Raw genomic sequence first — 16,790 nt, forward strand, 5'->3', positions numbered from 1 at the left:
AACCACAGACCAACACATTATACAATACAAACACTAAAGTTACAAAGGCATATTTTTATTAATATCTTTTTCCTATATTGATCGTCTAAAAATTGTTTTATTCAAACATTTACAGCATTGCCAATACATGTTCATATATTTGATTTATTTTAAATTAATGGAGCGTATTTGGTTGAATCAAAACCACCATTTTCTTTGTACGGTATAGCTGGAGCGCCTTGGTCTTCAGAGACCCACTTTGGTAGAATACCACAATTGCTTGAAATTGGGCTTTACGCAAGAACTCGCTACAGTGGAATCAGTGTTGTGAAAGTGGCCTGACTGTCTGCTGGTCAAAGGCCTCCCCCAGGCTCCTGAACTGATTATGCTGTGAATACATTCGGATACTGCTGGGAGTTCAGATGCATCATTGAGGATATTACTGAGACAGAAGACCACAGCATGGTCAGGGCTTTTGTCCTGTGCAGCTTCTAAATTAAGTCACTGAGTTTATTTGGTGGAATGTTTTTGTAAAACCCAACTGACCTCTGTTTTTGGGTTCATTGCAGTTGTTTGTATTATTCTTATTTTTCCACTAACAGTTTCCTACATATGGTCTTCGAGCAATGGTTATGCTTTTGCTTACCATTTTCCGACAGTTAGCTTTCTTTAGAACAGAAAACAGCAATACAAAAAGGAGGGTACATGCTTATTAAGTCTAAATATTCGATGTTGTAATGTGGAATATACGACATGTTGGAGCACAACCCCACATCACACATGTCACAACTTTTAGCCAGTCACAGCTGGAGTAATACATTACTGTGTCTGAGTACAAAGCAGATGCTGTGATATATTTGTAGCCTGAAGTTCTTCTGTTTTGGCAGCAGGGTTCTCCATCTCTGAAAATAATCCAGCAACAGTTATATGTTTTGATGACAGAATACCACTCTGAAAATTTGTCATAAATTGTGAGCCCAAACAAAGCAATTTATTGAGCAAACCTATCATCCAGTAATCCACAGTGAACGAGAGAGCCACTGACAGTGCAGCTCTGCAGACGAATGAGAAACTGTTGATGCTTGGTCTCCAGAGCTGCTTTGGCCTTTAATTAGCAGCTAGCAGCATGCTCTGTCCATCACAAAGCAGCCACAGAACCATGCATTTGTGGTTCTCAATGTGGGATGCCCCTCTCTGCTCAATGGGAGGAAAACTAGTGTGTTGTTTTTGACTGCAGAAGCAAAGGAGATTGGTCAAGTTTGAGGTGACAAGGAGACCCAGGGCAGAGGAAGTTAATCATATCTGACAACGTCTGCTACCCGTGAGAATCCACAGCAAGAGTCAAAGCAACACTGTTTTCCAAAGAGGGCTGCTGGAGCACCAAACCATGGGTATTAGCACAGAGTTTTTCAAGCAGGCAGCTTTATTGCTTTGCTATGGCCTTGGGTTTTGTGCCAGTGCCAGACCAGAGAAAGCAAATATTTGTCTTGTCTTGCAGCTGTACAGGTTCCATGTAGAGCAACTTCATGCTGGAATGCAGCCAGCCCTTGGTGGGCAAATGGTCAAGATAAAAACCTTCCTAGCAAAATAAGATTAGTGGTAATTAGAGTGTTAAATCATGCAGTCTGTGAAGGACTATGCGTGGCGTCATAACCCCTCGCTATGCCTCTTCACGGAAGGCGGAGGTCCTATTAGGACAGAGGGACAGCTATATTGAAGTCCAAGAAACTCATCACCTCTCAATCTTTCCTCAAACACTCTCATGGCAAGCAGGCCAGGCTGGTGACAGATTTCCCAGTGTACTATGTTTTGGCTTCACACCACCGTGACAGCATAAGCATGTGGTATAACATCTGTCATTTCATCACTACAGAAGCCTACCCTCCAGGTTTTTCCATGTCTTCTTCCATTTTAAATGTTTATATATATATATATATATATATATATATATATATATATATATATATATATATATATATATAAAATAAAAAATACTCGCATTGAAAATTTAATACATTCATTTTGACTTGAGTGTGGTGTAAGATTTTTATGACTTAAAATGTGGGAGATTTGAGAACGAAATGCTACACCGTAGACCATCTGCTGTGTATTATACTCTGTGTACACTAAAGATCATTGGAGCTGCATATAAAGTTGATGAGCAATTGTCAGGAACAAATCACTTTGGTTTCTTGCAAAAACACTTTGATACTGTGTAAGACCACCACCATGCCCATGGCTCATATTCCGTATACGGCTTACATTACAGTGGAGGTGCCAGGCCTGAGCATATTTACTGTGACATTTTGGGTGGATCAATATAAGCTTGTCTAGTTTGAGATTCTAGGACTTCTGAATATTTTTGGTTGTTCCTTGGTTTATTGTTTACTTGTGTGGGTATTTGTGTGAGAGAGTGTTGGTGCAAAAGCTCAGCAGACTGTCAGTAATGGTTGCTAACAGTCAAGGCGTGCCTCCATGGCCTTTCTTTCGTGGAGCTGATTTTCCCCAGGAAGCGTAGTGACTCAGTTGTGGTTCAGAGATTTCTGCATGTTACGGTCCTGCGAAAGGCATACTTCCTTAGTTCATGTTAAGGTCCTCTGCTGGCCTGAAATATCCTTCCATTTCAATAAAGCGAGATAGCTGTGAGGAAACAGAACGCCCAGTGTGTAAAGTCTGAGTGGAAAAATGTCATAGTTTTCTGTAATAAAACTGTATCCTTTGCAGACATTAGGCTTTCAAGCTGGGTAATCTTTACAGACACATTTTGTTTGTGGAAGACAAGGTTTTCATTACCCTTTTTTTTTGTTCATTCAGTTCAGATGATTTCGGAAAAAAATACGGCAACAAATGTGTTACTCCTAGCTCATAGTTTGACCTTTTGCTTTCACCATGTTTGGATGATGGTTAAACACAAATGGAATGGAGTAGTTTTACTAAAGAATCAATATATTTTGTCTTTGACACCACAGGATAATAACCTCCAGATCTGCAGGGTGTATTCAGTGGTTTAAAACTGTCTGTAGTTTTTATTATTTTCCCCCAGAATTCTTGGGTGATATGGGTAATACTATGACCTAATTCAGGGGAGGTACCACAGGAAATCCCCCTTACTGCAGCTGAGCAAATTGGGGTCCTATAAGTTTCAGAATGTGGGCTGTTGGGGCTGCAGAGCTTGACCCTCTGAAAAGAGTCTCTCACTTTGAATCAGATGCTGTTTTGACCTAGAAACATTTCTCATCTGGTGTTAAAAGTGTTAACAGATTTCTCACAAATAACTAATTTCTTTTCTTTCTGTAGTTTAGAAATACTTTGGAAAGCCCCTTTATATCTCTCTTTCTCTCTCTATCTCTCGCTCTCTCTCTCTCTCTCTCTCTCTTTCTCTCACTCACTCTCTCATACACACACACACACACACACACACACACAGTGTGTGTACACTTCAAAATGTATGCAGACTATAACAGGAAATGGCCTATTTAATGGGGATACATTAAAAGAAGAAGTGCAAATTGAACTCTTCCTGTACTCCGCTGTGAATAATCTTGATTCAACTTCAACATGAGTGGGTACAGTATTACTGATGATCACACAGAATGCCTTTTCAGAACCTAGCACACCGGTCTTTGTAGTGCTTTTCTCACTGTTCCATTAACTTTGAAGCCCTGGGAAAGCTTGGTGCTGCAGGATGTAATGTTTGGACCAGACTGCACTGACTTTTGGCCACACACATCCACCTGCACTCTCTCCCCCCTCTGTGTTAGAAGAAACCGCCATTTCCATTTCCTCATGATTACATCTGCTGGATTTCACACAAACAAAAGCTGCAGCAGTGAATAAATGCAATGCACGAAATGATCCAGCACAACATCCATGCGATTACAGATCTGTATTTTATTTAATGCTTACTTACTGACAATGGGTAAAATTCAGCTTGTCATTTACAACATTACAAATGAGCACTTGGAAATTTCTGAAGGCAAAAAAACTTCTGAGTTGTGCTTCTGTCATTTTTTCCCCATGTTTGACCTAAATAAGGAATTTGTATCAGTTACTTTTATCCACTCCAAACCTACACAGCAAATTCACCCGTGTTAAATCAACACTATTAGTGTTAAATTAATGCTGTTAGTGTAATAATTTAACACTCTCAGCGTTAAGTTAACGCTAATAGTGTTGATTTAACACGGGAGAATTTGCTGAGCATATCACTAACTTTTATAACAGAAATAGCAGAATGATATGCCTGACCTGTTCAGCTAGTTTTCTTAACAGGAAGGTTTATTGTAGCTGTAATCCAGGAGGAGAAAAGAAGGAAATAGAAAGAAGGAATTGATTGTACTGTATATTTATTTTATTTGATCTTTCCCTGAAAACCACCCATGCAGTTCTAAAGAAGCCATAATTTATTTTTTGAGGATTAGTGTGTTAAAACCCTTGTTCTCTTAATACATGAGTAATGTTGAACTATTAGTGATCTCATTTAAATGTTGAGTAAATCATAGGCTTGCTGATAATTGCCATTGCACTGAGACACAATGTCTTCTAGGAGACTTCGCTCATAGTAGGGGAAAAGGCTTTGGAGCCTCATAACAGCCCATTCATAATCAGTACCTATGAGAAAAACACAAAGAATAAATCATTTAGAAGAGTGACAGCAGAGTAAGAGCAACAAAATAAAATGAGAAGAAAGATGAGGAGAAAGTGAAGAAAACCCACACACACACACACACACACATGCCATCCCATCCCAAACTGAGGCTGAGGCTTAGCTGCTGAATGCTTGAGTGAATTTTCCTGCTGGTTCATTTAGTTCATGTAGCAGTGTAGACTGGGTGGGAAGGCTTGTTTTAACCGCAGTGCTCCTGCTAGCCCTGTTCCACAAACAGTGCCATCCTGGTCCTCTAACAACATGCAAATGGGCAAAACAAGGCCCCTGTGGATACATGTCCCTTCCTATAACCCAATAGTCCCCACTGCGTTGGCTCAGGATGTCAGCTTATGCTTTGACAGATGCACCCAGGACAATAAGGAAAGTGGTAGCTTACTGAGGGCTCAATCACCGTGCTAACTGAGAAAGATAGTACAAACATCACTAACAAACTAAACAGAAGCCAAAATACACACCAGAACCTTGCAGGCTCTGAGCTGACTGACTGAAGAAAAACATGCTCAACTGTGTACAACTGTGGTTCAACAGTAAGCATTTAATAATATTTTCCCCAGGGTAAAAGGGCATATGGAATTGCACCATGTGATCAAAAATTTGTGTACACCTGCTAAACGTACATTTAATAACGGCTTCTTCTACATAAACTGTAGACTTTTTGTTGGAATATTTCTGAGAGAATCTGATGTCATTCAGCCATGAGAAAATAATATCAGATAAAAAAATGAAACAAAAAAGTCACATCTTGGTCTTGAATGTTTAGTTTAAGATCAAATGCCAATATAACTAATTCCAAATGTGCTGACATAAGCTCCATTACTCCAAAGAATGTAGTTCCATTGCTCTACAGGCCAAATTGAGGGATTTTTTTTACCCCACTTGCCATCACTTGGCATTAGGCAGGGTCACTTTACGCACATATGCAGCTGCTCTAGTGTGTCCTATTTTCATTCCATGCTTGTATAGGGTAATTATAACGGTCGTGCGTGTGCTATTAAATGTCTATACACGTGTTCTATACACATGAAAGAAGACACATTCATTAAATATAAGTCATGTCTAAAAACCATGGGGCATGTTGTTCCCTGTTCCCTGACTAATGTTAGATGTACCACTGAGAATACCACCACAGTCAGATTATAAGTACCACCCCTGAGAATGCACTGTACAAGCACCAGATGTCCAGAAGCTTCATGAGCCATGTCTGGTCCAGTCATGGTCATCACTGCCGTGAGTGTGGCGCTGAACCGTAGCAGACCACAGCCAGCTGAGAGGCAGCCTGGACACTCTTGACTCTTAGTGAGGCTTGTATTGAATGTCTCCAGCAATCAGTGGCAGAACTGAAAGTTTGAGAATATGAGGACCTGGCTAACCCCAAACCACGGCTGAGGATGAAGGTCAGCGTCCTCGCAGTGATTCAAATTTAGCTGAGGCTGAACATGCCCATGTAATGTATCATTAAGTATCTTAGAAACACTGCAGACAGACAAAAGGTGAAGAGCACATTAATCCTGCTCCGTCATGCGGCACAAACTCCGTAAACACTGCTAGCTCACGGAAAAGTCGTCTCGCACCACGCCTCTTGGCAAAGAGATGAAGTATTTCAAATGTGGACTGTGGCTGTGGCCAGCCATTGAATCACGCTACAAATCATATCCATATCTGAAGTTTCTTAAGAAGCAATGTTAAGGATTCCCCAGTGAACTTTCACCTAGTTAAAAAAACAAAGAGTGGATAACTAGTCATAAAAAGTAAACATTTATTTATTACAAGTCTAACAGATTCAAACATTAATTTTTCTATTTACAACAATCAGTTGTAACATCATAACCACCTTCTCTTTTCCTGATCATGCAGGAGCACTTTGTAGTTCTCCAGCTATAGACTGTAGGTCATCTGTTGCTCTGTATACATGGTTTCACCCTGTTCTTCAATGGTCAGGAGCCCTACATGATGCCCACAGAGCAGGGATGATTTGGTTAGTGGATCATTCTCAGTGCAGCAGTTAGAGTGGCCACTTCCAAGATCCCAGAAAGAAAGTAACATAAAGGAATCTCAGTTTGTGAAAACCACTCTTTAAGGTTAAGGTATCTTACTTATTTCTCAATGATGTGCTCCTCACTGAATACACACGACGAGGGCAGAGTTTCTGCAGTCATTTGTAGACGAACTACACGTCAAATAAAGCTAATAAACACAAGGTGTTTCTTTTGAAATTTGCATGAGCCAATAACAAAACATAAAACAATTCCAAAGCAAAATGTTTAACTAGTTTGTTCCTAAAAGGAGGGCTATTAAGTGTCTGTCTGAGCCTTGTGCAAGACAGAGGTCTGGGAGCTGAAAAGCTGAACTCTCTGACCTAAAGCCAGATGTCTGGCCACCCTAACTGCAGTGGTAGTGGTAGGTGTGTTAGTGTGTTTTGCATTGGTACAAGTGGATCAGACACAGCAGTGCTACAGGAGTTCTTAAATCCTGTCCACTCTGTTAGACACACCTCCCTTGTTGGTCCACAGTTTGTGTCGGTCCCCTCTAGTCCTTCGTCAGTGGATGCAGGATGCGGCCTACAGGAAGCTGTGGCTGGATATGTTTGGTTGGTGGGGGATTCTCAGTCCAGCCGTGACAAAACTCGAGCAGCACTAACCAATGTAACAAACACTAACACACCACGTCTGTGTCACTGCAGCGTTAAGGATGACCCACCACCCAAATCACACTTAGTCTGTGGTGGTCCCATGGGGTTCTTAAACATTGAAGAACAGAGTGAAAGTGGGCAAACGATGCATGCAAAACAAAATAACTGACTTTCACTGTAGAATTACAAAATGCTCCTGTATGGAGAGGAGATAATGCACAGTGAATGTAGAAACAAGGTGGTCATAATGTTATGGCTGATCTGTGTATTTGTGTTCAGTTTAGATATTTTGTCTGGTACAGAATAAATATCTGATTGCTTTGCTTCTACATGCTAAATAACTCATATTTGATAATGCAGAATATCTTGGCATGCGTTTTGAATGAGAGTCAAACCACTGTCAAACATGTTTGCTGTCAGGAAATTGGCCTCTTTCGCAGTGGGTGCTGCTAATTAGCTGAACCCTTTTTTGCTACCTCATGCCTCCTGGAGCCCTATCATAGCTTCTGAGAGCAGTGCATTTCTGTTGCATGAGGAGGATTTAGAAGCTTACTTTTATTTACATAATTTTCTAAACTGCCTTCCAGACCCTGAAGGAAAATACTACCAGGAATAGGACAGCAGAGCTCTGCACAATATCAATCACACACAGACAAATTGCTTTTTGATGAGAGAAGACACTGCAATGGAAACAATTACAGAAGTTCTTTGAAAGGCCTAAGACTAAACATGCATAATAGCTAGCACATAAATCTGGCTCACCCTCACCCTCCTCTTCCTCCTCCTCGGCTCTGTCGGTGTGGACCTGTGATGGGAAGGGCACCGGGTTTGAGACAGGGCCCTGTGGTTCCTCCGTCTGCCAGATGTTACCACCCTCTGGCCTGCAGGAGGACCCTATACCTGATCCACTCGCCTCCAGTCTGTCTAGGAAGGCTGAGTTCACCCTGGAGAAAGCCATTTATCATCACCTCATAACCACCTTTCTGACCGACCGATACATCACCATGTTATTTAGAAGCTGTATGTGTTTCTACAGATTCAACAGGTTATTAACACTGACATTCATGGCTTTGTAAAGTTCTTTCAGAATTAGGTGTTCATACCGCAGATGTTCATTTTCCAGTCGCCTTTTCCTGTCCTCCTCCTGTTGTTTTTGTTTCTCCTCCAAAATTTCACTCTGTGAAACGATAGGTTAATAGAAAGTCAATCCTTAATACAGATTTCTTTCTAATCGCTATATGATGGACCCGAAGCAGTTGTTTATCAGTTTACAATTACAATGCCACAACAGCTTAATTACAGAGTTTATATAAAATGAATAATATGAACCACATTATGGTCATGCAAAACTTTCTGTACTTGATCAATATCACTGAATAAAATTCAGATTTGTACACTGGGGGAGCATTCAAAGCCACAGGAATATCACTTTATAGCCAGTTGGAAAATCCTTACTGTATTTCACCCGTTACTACATCCTATAACCAACAGTACAGTAATCAGGAGCACATGCTAGTGGCCAAGCAGCCAAGCTAGTTTTTTTTTATTTGGTGCAGCCTAGAGTTTTATTAGCATTGCAGTGAACTACCAATGCAGGTGATGTTTTAAAGGGCGGTTGTTTGTGATACCTTCCTCCGCTGCCCCTCTTTCTTCTGTTGCAGGACTTCCTTCTCCTCCGCCTTCCTGACCTCCTTGTGCTCTCGCCCTCGAGCCTGCAAAGAGAGGTCAAAGCATGAGTGAGGTCAGCTTCCTGCCCCCACTGCAGGTGATCCGACCACACAGCTCAGTCTAGTCTCTACAGTCAGATGGGTGTTAGCTGTTCTTTTCATGATGTAATCGTGGGATTCTCAAGGCACTGTACAATAAAGTCGCTGTGAGGAGGGGCGAGGCCAGCGAGTGCTTGAGAGATGAAGAGATCCTTTGTGTGTTTGGTCAGACGGCCTGGGGACACCGGGCAAGGGCCGCTGTGTTTGGAATGGCCCGAGAGTAAGGGGAATAGGTGGGACGACCTGGGCCTGGCACCCTGGGAAGCCAACACAAAGGATCCTTTGCACAAACAGAGGATATGGAGGAGATTAATCTGTCTTGGGGAACCATCACTGAAAGCATAACAATTCTCAGTGGCCACAAAACCACATCAATACCCTGCCTTTCCACAACCACTTTGATCAGTAGGCCTATGACATTTAGGTTGGAGCATTTCATTACTTTGCCTGGAAGACCCCCAGACACTTAAATCAATACGCTGAGAAACACAGTAAAAAAAAACGCCTCCCTCTCCTTGTAAACGGAGAGGGCCGAAGCACTTTGGAGAATGCTGTATGCAGTATGCCTGTGTGCATCTAATCCCTGCAGTTGTAAAATACATTATATGTCCATCAGAGGGAATTCCTCCATAGACCTACAGAGGGAACTCCTGGACATTCAGAGCAAACGAATATTCACAGCAACTCAGTAAGCCACAAAAAAAACATCTCTTTGCTACACCACAGGACCTGTGAATGCAATGTTAACAATTCTGTCACATGCCACATAAAGTGGTTCATACAGTAAGACAGCCAGGCCTCAAGCTTCCCATGGTCATCCCAGCCTCCCGTCTGCAAAATCATCTTAGGCCTGCTGAGGCACAGACTTAGATCGAAATTAACAACCAAAATAACTACTGCCTCCTTGCAGAATTTGCAGTCACATTCTCCCTAGAATACATGTCAGTTCCATGCAAGGACCTAATGTCCTGACAGCAAAATGAAAGTCGTTTTGTGATTTTAGAAAAGACCTCCATTTTGTTTGTTGCTCTCTATGTCAGTTGTGACACATATTTCGGCTGCACAAGTGACAGTGAAGCAATTACAGTGACTCAGTGACTGACACTTCCAATTATGTCCTCTGAGACTGCCAGTGCCATTGGCTGAGACTCTGGCCTCTGTCCAGGTTCTTTCAGTGCAGGTTATCCAAAACGGGTCTCTCTGTCCTTTTCCTGCGCTTTCTCACATCCTTCTGTGCTATTGGTGAGACAGGGAATGCTGTAAACTCTGGGAAGTCCCCTGAACTCTGCTTGCCTTGCTGTGTAAAAGCAGCGCTCACATCCTTTTGCTGGCTAGCCATGAAGAAAAGCCTTTGTGTTTATATGGGAAAATTAGATCACGGACTGAGATAGCTGTCTCTGTCGTGTTGATAATGAGGAGATAATTGGGGTGGGGCTGGGGAGAGGAGGGAGCAGGACTCCTCTGTAAGCCGGCTCTTTTCTGTAGGAGAATGCACTGTGTTGATGATAGCCCCAGTGTAGGGTTTGTTTACACTAAAAACATGTATCAAAGAGAGATCAATTGGTGTGAATTACCCCTGTGCCTCACGTTTTAGCCTCAGAGCCGCAGTTATGCACTGAGGGCTTGAACCCGGATCTACGGAGTGCAAATTGCATTCTTTGGCTGCCATCTTACCCAAGATGACGCTGGTGTGGACTTGCTCGCTGCCATAGGAACCGAGCAGGACCTCTCAATCTTTTGAAGGTACTCTTCTCTTTTCCTGCAGGATGTAAAGATATAGTCATATATATATATATATTTTCTGTCAGCTCCTGCTTTAGAATGACCTTATCTACTGTAGCAACTGTAATGGAAAAAAGCTATTGCAATGCCTTGAAACAATGTTCTCTGGCTTCTTATTTTTTGGATGGGAGCCATATTCTTCCTAATGTTTGAGCATTGCATTTTTTACTCCTGGCACATGGGTGTATAATAAAAATATGTAAACATACATTCGTAGGTCATGTTCGTACAGCTCCTTTCTCCGTTGCTCCTCCTGCCTTTTCCTTATCTCTAGTTTATTGGCCTGCAATGCAGTTCAGAAACTGTTTAACAGTCATCTGTTTCCGGAGAAACTGTAAAACCAAAGTATGCATAATGTCTTGTTGAAATTATGCATAATTTACTTTTGACAGAAAATATAAATCAGCTGTGTATTTTGCATGAAAATGGATTTGTTCTTATATATTTTCAGGCCTCAGATATAAATCGATGTTAGAGTTAAATAAACAGCCAAGCAGTGACCGGAGCATGTGTAACAAAACAAACTGTTGCTGTCTGTGGCTGCTAGTATAATTAGTCTCATCAATCAGCAAACCTCCTCATGTCTACAGAGGTCCGAAGCTTATTTAATTGCAGTGCACTTGATGACTTGTATGTGACAGGTGCCTGCAGTGACATCTAGAGTTTCAAAATGGAACTACAAAGATGTGAGAACTCACCAGCTCTTTATTAATCATGAATACTAGTGATTTTATTAGTGTAGCATTTACTGAGGTGTAAAATAGACCAAAGCACAAAATGTAGAACATAGTTGACTCATTATATCCCACCTTCTCCCTTTGAATGTCCTTCATCCTCTGATTCTCCTTTTCCTCAGCCTGCCTCCTGAGTCTGTCCATTTCTTCTTTTTTGAGCTAAGGAATATAAGAATATAATACATTTCTAAATATAGCACATTCCTTAGAGAACAAATTTCCAGTAAATATCAAATAGAAAGCTGAAACCTGTTTCTGGACTTTTGACTGGCGGGCCGCCATTTGCTGCCTCTGTCTGACCTCGGTCAAGGATTCACCGCCACCTGAGAAGGAATGCATTAACAGTTTCTCAGTCCTCCTTCACCTTGGTTGCTATGTCTGTTACAGCTTGTCAGAGGATATTTTTCATTCATCTCTATAATACCTAGATTCTCTGGGGCCAGGTGAATAGGGCCAGGCCGATGTTCCTCTTTATACCTGTCTAGATCCTCCAGCTCTTTCTGAGCCACTGCAGGACAAAGGAAAATCAGAAAATGTTTGCATACTGCAAAAGTATGTTTGCAAAAGTAGAGTCTGAATACTGATTACAAGCAAGAACTTCATTCATTCATTTTCTCTTGAGTTGTGGTGGGTCTAGAGCCGATCCAGAATCACTGGGCACAGGACAGGGGCACTAGTCCATCATAGGAAATGTCCTACACATCCACACTCATGGACAGTCACTCACACTCATGGACAATTTCAAAAAGCCAATCCACCTACCAACATGTGTTTTTGGATTGTGGAAGGATATAGAAGGATCTGATGGAAACCCACGCAGACAGAACTGAAGCAGGTTTTGAACCCACTTGTTTTAGAACACTGGAGCTGTGTGACAACATTAACTCTTAGAAAACCATGCCACTGGAATAGGATTATTTATGTTTTACATTATAATGTCATCGGGCGCAAGGCAGGAATACACCCTGGAGGGGACGCCAGTCCTTCACAGGGCAACACAGACACACACACATTCACTCACACACTCACACCTACGGACACTTTTGACTCACCAATCCACCTACCAACGTGTGTTTTTGGACTGTGGGAGGAAACCGGAGCACCCGGAGCAAACCCATGCGGACATGGGGAGAACACACCAACTCCTTACGGACAGTCACACGGAGCGGGAATTGATCCCACAACCTCCAGGTCCCTGGAGCTGTGTGACTGCGACACTACCTGCTGCACCACCATGCCACCCGCAATATACATTGTTTATAAAAAATCTAAATCCTACACAGCTTAAAAATAGTAAAAAATATAATTTGTTTTCATGGTAAATGTTAATTGGACAGAAAATCTCATCATCACTGAAACCAAGACATGTTCTCCAATATTTTTATAATATCAGATATTTGACAGATGCCATGTGGAGGCAGGTCTGTATTGTAGGTAAGCACACTACGTTGCCAAAGTTCAACAATAACAGGCAAGAATGGAGGGTTTGTAAAATTACAGTTTACTCAGCCTAACACTTTTATTCTGACAAAAAGAACCATATTGTGAAATTGCACCTGCTGGTAACAATTACAAAAGTGCATTCAGATGACAAGTAGATGGAAAATGCAATAGCAGTCTCCTCTCATGACTTACTCCTCTGCAGTTTGCTCCGTCTTGATTCATTGGGTGGTATCATAGTGTATCCATCAGCGCTGAGTGGGCAGAAACATAATTAGTTACAGCAGGTAAGTTTTACTCATCTCCGTGCCCCGAACTTAACAAGCTCCATTAACTCATGTGCCATGAATGTCCAAAACAAAGGTGGGGCACAAGTAATTTCACTGTAAACAAATTCCAAATACTTTTCACAAACAACCATGTGGAACTCCCCTTCGAACCTCACCATAGACAGCTATGACACAAATTAGCCCATTCTGAAAGATACTACTGGCAAAAGAAACTCATAGGCCACACCCAACAAAGCACATCTGTATCACAGCTGATTCACTGCCATTATCTTAAATATACTTAACAGATGTTCACTGTCTGATTCCCTCTCAGAACGTTTACCAGATGATCGTAAAACACAGTATTAAGTTACCAAATCATTTTAGCGTAAAGCTCTGGATTTAATAATAACCCCCACATAATCCCCACTAGAGATTTAGTGCATTACCTGGTTTTGTATAAATAGTGTTTAAAAGCCAATTAACTCTACACAAATGCCAGATAATATCTAGCAGATTTAAATATGTAAAACAATGCAAACCAATTACATTAACTTATTTTCATTTTGTTTCGCTTATGTCATTGTTTACGTATATGCTTTTTATAAGAAAGCCCACCTTTAAGGAGAATAAAGGACTGCAGACCTTAGCATTCCCCAGGTGAATACCTATAACACATTTTGTTTTATTCTGCACTTAAAAACTATTTTAAAGCCTGACTGTATAATATGTTAATAACTAAATCAGCACCAGTGACTACATTCCCATCACCTTTCAATAAAACTTTATGCGGAATTAAAGGGAAGTCTAGGGAATTCCCAGTGCTGAACGTCATCTACTTGTGCAATGTTCTAACCACAGAGAAGCACAATGTGTTAAATCGTAATGTAATGACATGAAACAAGAGACCTTAGATCAGTACCCCAGCACTAACAGAAGAGTAACAGTAACATGAGATGGAAAATACAAGGTGAATTGTGAATACTAGAATAATAATTGTGTTACTTAGGCAATATAGCTAAGAAATAATATAAAGTTAAAAAAGTTGTATACATACAAAAGTGTGGTGTAAGTTTAAATTATGGAATTGTGCAGCTATATCTTGCTTGTCATGTTTCTCAGTAGTCCTAGCAAAGAATATGATATGGTCACTACAGAATGACACTGCTCAGTACCCACAAATGACTACACACAGCTGTAGGTAGTTTCATTTTCCACTTATGTGAATATTATTAATTGTATTAATAAACAATTAAGAAACATAAAAATGCCCAAAACCTTGACTGATTGATTGATTTATACGTATTCTTTATTTTCTTTAAAAACAACTGTGAGTGGAGTGGCAAGTAATCCAATTACGTTTTATAGTAATCCTTTAGAACCCTGCTAGGGAAACCAGCAAAAACATGTATTTATTTTAGATGCTGGTGTGCTGGTCAGCAGTAGGGGAAGCTGATATGCTGATCACTAGCAAAACCAGTGAATGTTGTGTTTCGGATGTTGGCATGCTGGTCAACCAGCATGACCATGCTGAGTGACCAGTGAAACCAGCCAAAGACCAGCGCACTCACAAACATACCTTGTTTCTGGAAAAACTGAGATGTTTTTAAATTTGGAAAAAAAAAAAAGCAAAACAACAAAAACTAGTAAATATATATATATATATTTAATTCTCTTGAACATTTATGTAAATGACAAACTGCTTTGGCTGACCATCTTGATTGGAGTTTGTAAATATAAAATCTAAAATATGATGGTTGCATCTGTCTCAACCTTTGCTTTAAAGTGCTGCCGACTTCAATTTTGTTTACATCTATAAAATGCAACCATGTTTGTCAGGGAAAATTTTTGGAAACCAGATTCTTGTTTTTACTGCATTTGCAAAATGATCCTAACTGTTCTAAGGAGATATAAGAGCTTAAATCACTAAACTTATAGAATTAAACCTTTGCAAAACAATATGCTGTCACCGAATTGATATAATAAAAATAAAAAAAGTGTTAATGCAAACTATTAAAATGTATTTTCTTTATACCCTTGCAAAATACACATGAACAGGGTAAATATAGCAAGCATTTGGCACTAGCTCTAGCAGCCCAGGATCCTTGAGGGAATTATATATGCAACAGACTAGTGCGCATGCGCCGAGTTTGTTTACAATGAAGCTACGCACTGAGCTCTGCGGCTGAAACGAAAGGGAAACTTAGAAAGACGTATACAGAACATTATTGTTATTTAAACAAATATATGAACATAAACATATAGTTATCGGCTGTGTATAAACACTGGATTGTATAACGTAACTAACTGCAGTTGGCAAGTCTGTGAATAATGAATACTGAAAGTGTAATGTCGACCTTAAATAAAGAAAACAACAAAAATTCCATTAACAAGAAAGGTCTCTCTTATTACTTACTGTGCTGGTGTCCGGTCCTCTGAGACCTGTGGATTTGGAGGGTTTGGGGTGTTTTGTGGGATTTGTTTGGCATCGAGGGATTTCTCTGTGTCTGTAGAATTCATGTCCTCCTCTTGGGTCTTTACCACTCTGTTTGGCGTAGAACAATCCCCGGTGCTATTTGGATTCATGAACTGGTAGTGATTAAAATCTGCTCAAAAAAAGATTTGAAGGCTGGTACCGTCTTTAACAGCTACTGCAGAATAACGAGCAAAGCAACCTACCCTCATTCAGTTTCTCATTCCGTTTCTCATTCAGTTTCACCTCAGTTTCTATTCAGAGCCTGTTGCCAGTGTTGGGGAATTTTCAGACTGACTGTCATGTGGAAGAATCACATATAGGCAATGCAAAATAAAACAACAACAATAATAATTATATTAAAATCATAATACTACATTAGTGATATTTTCATGTTTTACTAGAATGATCTCATATGATTCCATATCAAGTCATCATTTTTTGCAAACAAATATTCACAAATATTATGTTGGAAAAATGTATGTATTTGTGCATAAACTCTAAGTAAAACAGTTTGATCAAAAATGATGTTTTGAGGCATAAAGATGTTGAAAAAAGTGTTAGATTTTAGAGAAAGTCCCAATACAAACACTGTTATAAGACTTTATGTTTCTGTTCTGCCACTGACTATCAAATATAACATACAATTCTCTGAATTAGCTGACATGAAAATCTGATAAAATTTTACTACATTTACAACCTGTTTATAATGATGGCAGAAAGAATATTTCTGATAGTGATTGAGTCTTACACAGGTTATGGCACAGCTGAAATGGCTCCTTATGTAGTGGAAAAACTAGCTATTCACCTTTTTTTTATCTCCACTAAGCTATTTGTTGCTTGTCTGCAACTTGAAGCATATTTTTAAAAAAAATCAGTCTGAACACATGTCTCTGCTGTGTTAAGCAGAAATGCTAAGCTATGGGACTGAATATTTCACAGATGAGGTTTTCTAGCATACACAACACGGACATGTTAACCTCAAACGATTTTCACTCGACCCTTCCTGGATCAGGGCCTTGTCGTGGCGGAAGGGCTTGTGTGGTCTC

The 16,790-nt window shown here is 40.4% G+C and overlaps 1 protein-coding gene across 2 annotated transcripts; it reads right to left on the reverse strand.

Moving 5' to 3' along the window:
* Window positions 1-3,883: 3,883 nt before the first annotated feature.
* On the reverse strand, window positions 3,884-16,016 carry epsti1 (epithelial stromal interaction 1). 2 transcript variants are annotated; one of them, XM_066686966.1, is made up of 12 exons: window positions 15,948-16,016; window positions 15,685-15,840; window positions 13,195-13,253; window positions 11,984-12,067; window positions 11,809-11,882; window positions 11,635-11,718; window positions 11,035-11,108; window positions 10,718-10,802; window positions 8,906-8,989; window positions 8,381-8,454; window positions 8,040-8,221; window positions 3,884-4,590 (listed from the first exon to the last, which is right to left on the reverse strand). In XM_066686966.1, the coding sequence occupies exons 2-12, from the start codon at window positions 15,786-15,788 to the stop codon at window positions 4,460-4,462; spliced, it is 1,035 nt and encodes a 344-aa protein (XP_066543063.1). In that variant the 5' UTR covers window positions 15,789-15,840; window positions 15,948-16,016; the 3' UTR covers window positions 3,884-4,459. The 2 variants fall into 2 exon arrangements, with proteins under 2 accessions (XP_066543063.1, XP_066543062.1); XM_066686965.1 differs by having other exon boundaries at window positions 15,685-16,002.
* Window positions 16,017-16,790: the final 774 nt, after the last annotated feature.

The sequence above is a fragment of the Hoplias malabaricus genome, chromosome 12, assembly GCF_029633855.1.
Source record: "Hoplias malabaricus isolate fHopMal1 chromosome 12, fHopMal1.hap1, whole genome shotgun sequence".
NCBI lineage: Eukaryota > Metazoa > Chordata > Actinopteri > Characiformes > Erythrinidae > Hoplias > Hoplias malabaricus.